The following is a 6,000-nucleotide window of genomic DNA, read 5'->3' on the forward strand; positions in this document are numbered from 1 at the left end:
GTCAATAACACGGACTTCCATCCAGTACAAGACTGAGCACCAACAATGACAAATGTTACTTCGTCCATACTTCCTCTAATAAAGCAGCAGGAATATGCAGTATTTTTTTTTTTTAATTTAATGTACCCAATATTTTTGTCCCAATTGAGGGGCAATTTAACGTTGCCAATCCTCCTAACCTACACATGTGTGTTGTGGGGTGAAACCCACGCAGGCACGGGGAGAATGTGCAAACTCCAAATAGGTCCTCAGCGCTGTAGGAGCAGTGTTAACCACTGTGCCGCAGTGTTAACCACTGTGCCGCCCCAGAATATGCAGTCTTAAATAAAAATGGCATCCTGCATTGAACAATGCCAGAAAGCATTTTTATGCAGTTCCTCGTCCTACAAGTAACGTACCTCAATTGTCCAATACATTACTAAAAATATATTAGAATAATGTGATCATAGATTTGGAATTTATTGTATTGATTAAATGTGCAACATACTTATCCATCTTTTTTGGCTCTGGAGGACTTTGTTCATTTTCTTGCTTGTCAGTAAAATCCAGTGCCCGTTTAGCTTCTTTTTTCTGAAAGAACTTAAGTGAAAGTCGTTTCCTTTTGGTAGGGCTCCCCCTTCCATTACTCTCATTCTGCACAAGGCCTGGCATCCTATTTACTAGTGAAGAGAAACAGTAACTTTGTGGATTGAAATAAAACTGTTCACAGCTGTAGTCCAGCAGGTGTTAAATTATACATGGGTTTAGCACATGAGGTGTATTCCTGTTGAAAAAGTTAGAAATCTCTACTCAGTTGTATTATGAAACCAATGCAAATTTAAAATTACAGAAACATGTTGTCAACTGAATATCATATACATCTATTGAATTTACACAGGAATCAGAATCCAATCTCGTGCTGTGCATGAACAGACATGTAGGCAAACATGTAGGACCCATCACCAGTAACACAACAAAACAGAAATGTGATGGCCAGCTGCAATCACAAGTACTTCCAGAGCCAACAAATAATTTGCTTATAGAATGTCAACTGAAAAAAAATCCAGTTGAAGAGTATTTTTTTTTACAAGGTGTCAGTTGAAGCTAGTTTGTGATGTCATTGGCATTATGACAATGTAATTACGAAACACATTTGTTATTGATCCCAGCACTTCTGCACGTGAATGTGTAAATAAAAGATGCATAATCGCTTTCATTAATCAGCTGAATAAAGTATTTGGCATGCAGGCCTTCTCATACCTTCTTAAAAGACTAATTCTAACCTAAATATCTTCAATTCAGCAGCCTAAAATAGTCATTCAATCAAGCTTAACTTTGCAACGATAAACAATTTCTGCGATCATTTTCCAATGATCTCTCCCCCATTTCCACCCCTATCATGAACCCACTCTCCCCTTCCCCATCTCGCCTGCCGATCCTCCCCTTCCCCACCCCTCTCATGAACTCGCCCTCCTCTACCCCGTTACCCCACCTCGCCCGCTGACCTCTCCACGTTTCCATCTCGCCTTCCCAGCCTTCCAATTCCCCCCTCACATGCACCCTCTCCCGTTGCCACTCTTGCCCCCCAACCATCCCCGTTTCCCCCTCTCGCTAACCCAACCACCCCTTCCATTTCCCCCTCCCTCACCCGCCTATCCTCACCTTTCGTTCCTCCCCCCGTCACCTGCCCACCCTCTCCTTCCCGAATTCGCCCTCACCTGCTCTCCCTCCCCCAATTTGTCCATCTCGCCTGTCCACCCTCCCCCACCCAGTTTCCCCTCTGCACCTGCCCCAACCTCCTCTTCCCCCTCTCACCCACCCACTCTACCTTTTGCCCCTTCTCGCCCCTGCCCCAGACTCCTATTCCTCCCATCCCCTCAACCCCGTTTCTGCCTCACTCCACACCACTCCTTTCCCTCCACCCCGAGCACGTTTTAAATCCCATTCCTCCCCCTCCCCATTTTTGTTGCCTCAAAATGCCCTCTCCTCCTGCTCCACTCTGCAAAACACCCCCTCCCCTCCTGCTCCACCCCCAAAATGTTCCCCTACCCCACTCCAAAGCATCCCCCACCCTCTTCCGCTCTCCCCCTCACTCTCCCCATGCACACCCATTCGCTCTCCCTCTCCTCCCCCCCCCCCCCCCCCCCCCCCCAACCACGCACACCCCCTTTTGCTCTCCCTCTCCCCCAGGCACACACCCCTTTCGCCCTCCCCTCCCAGGCACCCCCCTTTCGCTCTCTCTCCCCCCCTAGGCACCCCCCCTTTCGCTACACACACACCCCTTTCGCTCTCCCCACACACACCCCTTTCGCTCTCCCCACACACACACACACACCCCTTTCGCCCTCCCCCCACACACACACCCCTTTCGCCCTCCCCACACACACACCCCTTTCGCTCTCCCCACACACACACACCCCTTTCGCTCTCCCCACACACACACACCCCTTTCGCTCTCCCCACACACACACACCCCTTTCGCCCTCCCCACACACACACCCCTTTCGCTCTCCCCACACACACACACCCCTTTCGCTCTCCCCACACACACACACCCCTTTCGCTCTCCCCACACACACACACCCCTTTCGCTCTCCCCACACACACACCCCTTTCGCTCTCCCCACACACACACCCCTTTCGCTCTCCCCACACACACACCCCTTTCGCTCTCCCCACACACACACCCCTTTCGCTCTCCCCACACACACACCCCTTTCGCTCTCCCCACACACACACCCCTTTCGCTCTCCCCACACACACACCCCTTTCGCTCTTCCCACACACACACCCCTTTCGCTCTCCCCACACACACACACACCCCTTTCGCTCTCCCCCCACACACACACCCCTTTCGCTCTCCCCCCACACACACACCCCTTTCGCTCTCCCCCCACACACACACCCCTTTCGCTCTCCCCCCACACACACACCCCTTTCGCTCTCCCCCCACACACACACCCCTTTCGCTCTCCCCCCACACACACTCCTTTCGCTCTCCCCCCACACACACACCCCTTTCGCTCTCCCCACACACACACCCCTTTCGCTCTCCCCACACACACTCACCCCTTTCGCTCTCCCCACACACACACCCCTTTCGCTCTCCCCACACACACCCCTTTCTCTCTCCCCACACACACACACCCCTTTCGCTCTCCCCACACACACACACCCCTTTCGCTCTCCCCACACACACACACCCCTTTCTCTCTCCCCACACACACACACACCCCTTTCGCTCTCCCCACACACACACACCCCTTTCGCTCTCCCCACACACACACCCCTTTCGCTCTCCCCACACACACACCCCTTTCGCTCTCCCCACACACACACACCCCTTTCGCTCTCCCCACACACACCCCTTTCGCTCTCCCCACACACACACCCCTTTCGCTCTCCCCACACACACACACCCCTTTCGCTCTCCCCACACACACACACCCCCCTTTCGCTCTCCCCACACACACACACCCCTTTCGCTCTCCCCACACACACACACACACCCCTTTCGCTCTCCCCACACACACACACACCTCTTTCGCTCTCCCCACACACACACACACCCCTTTCGCTCTCCCCACACACACACACACCCCTTTCGCTCTCCCCACACACACACACACCCCTTTCGCTCTCCCCACACACACACACACCCCTTTCGCTCTCCCCACACACACACACACACCCCTTTCGCTCCCCCCACACACACACACACCCCCCCTTTCGCTCTCCCCACCCACACACACACCCCTTTCACTCTCCCCACACACACACACACCCCTTTCTCTCTCCCCACACACACACACCCCTTTCTCTCTCCCCACACACACACACCCCTTTCGCTTTCCCCACCCCTCTTTCGCACCCCTCCTTCGCTTTCCCCACCCCTTTCCCCCCCCCTTTCGCTTTCCCCCCCCCCCCGCTCGCTTTCCCCCCCCCCCGCTCGCTTTCCCCCCCCCCCGCTCGCTTTCCCCCCCCCGCTTCCCCCCCCTTTTCGCTTTCCCCCCCCTTTTCGCTTTCCCCCCCCTTTTCGCTTTCCCCCCCCCTTTTCGCTTCCCCCCCCCCTTTCGCTTTCCCCCCCCCCCTTTCGCTTTCCCCCACCCCCCCTTTCGCTTCCCCCCCCCTTTCGCTTTCCCCCCCCCTTTCGCTTTCCCCCACCCCCCCTTTCGCTTTCCCCCACCCCCCCTTTCGCTTTCCCCACCCCCCCTTTCGCTTTCCCCACCCCCCCCTTTCGCTTTCCCCACCCCCCCCTTTCGCTTTCCCCACCCCCCCCCTTTCGCTTTCCCCACCCCCCCCCCTTTCGCTTTCCCCACCCCCCCCTTTCGCTTTCCCCACCCCCCCCTTTCGCTTTCCCCACCCCCCCCTTTCGCTTTCCCCACCCCCCCCTTTCGCTTTCCCCACCCCCCCCTTTCGCTTTCCCCACCCCCCCCTTTCGCTTTCCCCACCCCCCCCTTTCGCTTTCCCCACACACACACCCCCCTTTTGCTCTTGCTCTCCCTCTCCGCTCTCCCCTTCCCCTCTCCCCACGCACACCCCTCTTTCGCTCTCCCTCTCCCCCAGGCACACACCCATTTCCCTCTCCCCCGGACTTACTGATTCCCGAGCTTCTTGCCGATACCGTTCTATGAGCGGGAGCAGGCCCGAGTCTAGCGGCCACTGGGTGTCCCGGGCTCCGGTAAACGCACCCACTTGGCAACGGAGCTTGGCGCCCTTTCCACCACTCGGACCCAGTGAGCCGACTACAGAGAACGCCTGCGCTGTTTTTTCATTATTTAAAAAAGTTACCATTTACTAATAGTCATCAATTTTAGCAGTACAAAAATAAAGTTTCTAGTTACCATTTAAATTGATTTTCATTGTTTTTGCATTTCACTTATAATTATTGCAGGATATACCTTAGTGAACTAAATATGGCTATTTCGGAGGGAGGCTCAGGGGCGACCAGAGAGCAGCAGGGAAGCTGTGTGTAACAGACAGTATAGATCGCCTAAACACACACAGTATAGATCAACTAAACACACACAGTATAGATCGCCTAAACACACAGTATACATCACCTAAACACACCATATACATCACCTAAACACACAGTATAGATCACCTAAATACGCACAGTTCTGATCACCTAAACACACAGTATACATCACCTAAACACACACAGTATAGATCACCTAAACACATGGTATAGATCGCCTAAACACACACAGTATAGATCAACTAAACACACACAGTATAGGATCGCCTAAACACACAGTATACATCACCTAAACACACCGTATACATCACCTAAACACACGGTATAGATCATCTAAATACGCACAGTTCTGATCACCTAAACACACAGTATACATCACCTAAACACACACAGTTCTGATCACCTAAACACACAGTATACATCACCTAAACACACACAGTATAGATCACCTAAACACACGGTATAGATCGCCTAAACACACACAGTATAGATTGCCTAAACACACACAGTATATATCGCCTAAACACAGTTTAGATCAACTAAACACACAGTATAGATCGCCTAAACACAGTATAGATTGCCTAAACACACAGTATAGATCAACTAAGCACACACAGTATACATCACCTAAACACACAGTATACATCACCTAAACGCACAGTATACATCACCTAAACACACAGTATACATCACCTAAACACACACAGTATAGATCACCTAAATATGCACAGTTCTGATCACCTAAACACACAGTATAGTTCGCCTAAACACACAGTATAGATCACCTAAACACACAGTATACATCACCTAAACACACAGTATACATCACCTAAACACACACAGTATAGATCACCTCAATACGCACAGTTCTGATCACCTAAACACAGTATAGTTTGCCTAAACACACAGTATAGATCACCTAAACACACAGTATAGATCACCTAAACACACACAGTACTGATCCCTAAACACAGACAGCACTGATCCCTTGTGGTAGTCACCACTGAGGTATATATTAGGTACTTTGTGGTAAGGCCCTG

The 6,000-nt window shown here is 52.1% G+C and overlaps 1 protein-coding gene across 2 annotated transcripts in view; it reads right to left on the bottom strand.

Moving 5' to 3' along the window:
• The window catches only part of usp1 (ubiquitin specific peptidase 1), a 35,790-nt gene extending 31,078 nt beyond the window's left edge, over positions 1–4,712 (bottom strand). Inside the window, exons 1-2 of one of the 2 annotated variants that reach the window (XM_072511174.1) lie at positions 4,579–4,712; positions 488–659 (exon numbers count right to left, since the gene is read on the bottom strand). In XM_072511174.1, the coding sequence (XP_072367275.1) occupies positions 488–651 (164 nt within the window). In that variant the 5' untranslated portion in view covers positions 652–659; positions 4,579–4,712. Of the gene's footprint in view, positions 1–487; positions 764–4,578 lie in introns of both variants that reach the window. The other variant, XM_072511173.1, reaches the window with a different exon arrangement.
• Positions 4,713–6,000: the final 1,288 nt, after the last annotated feature.

Source organism: Scyliorhinus torazame, chromosome 7 (assembly GCF_047496885.1).
Source record: "Scyliorhinus torazame isolate Kashiwa2021f chromosome 7, sScyTor2.1, whole genome shotgun sequence".
NCBI lineage: Eukaryota > Metazoa > Chordata > Chondrichthyes > Carcharhiniformes > Scyliorhinidae > Scyliorhinus > Scyliorhinus torazame.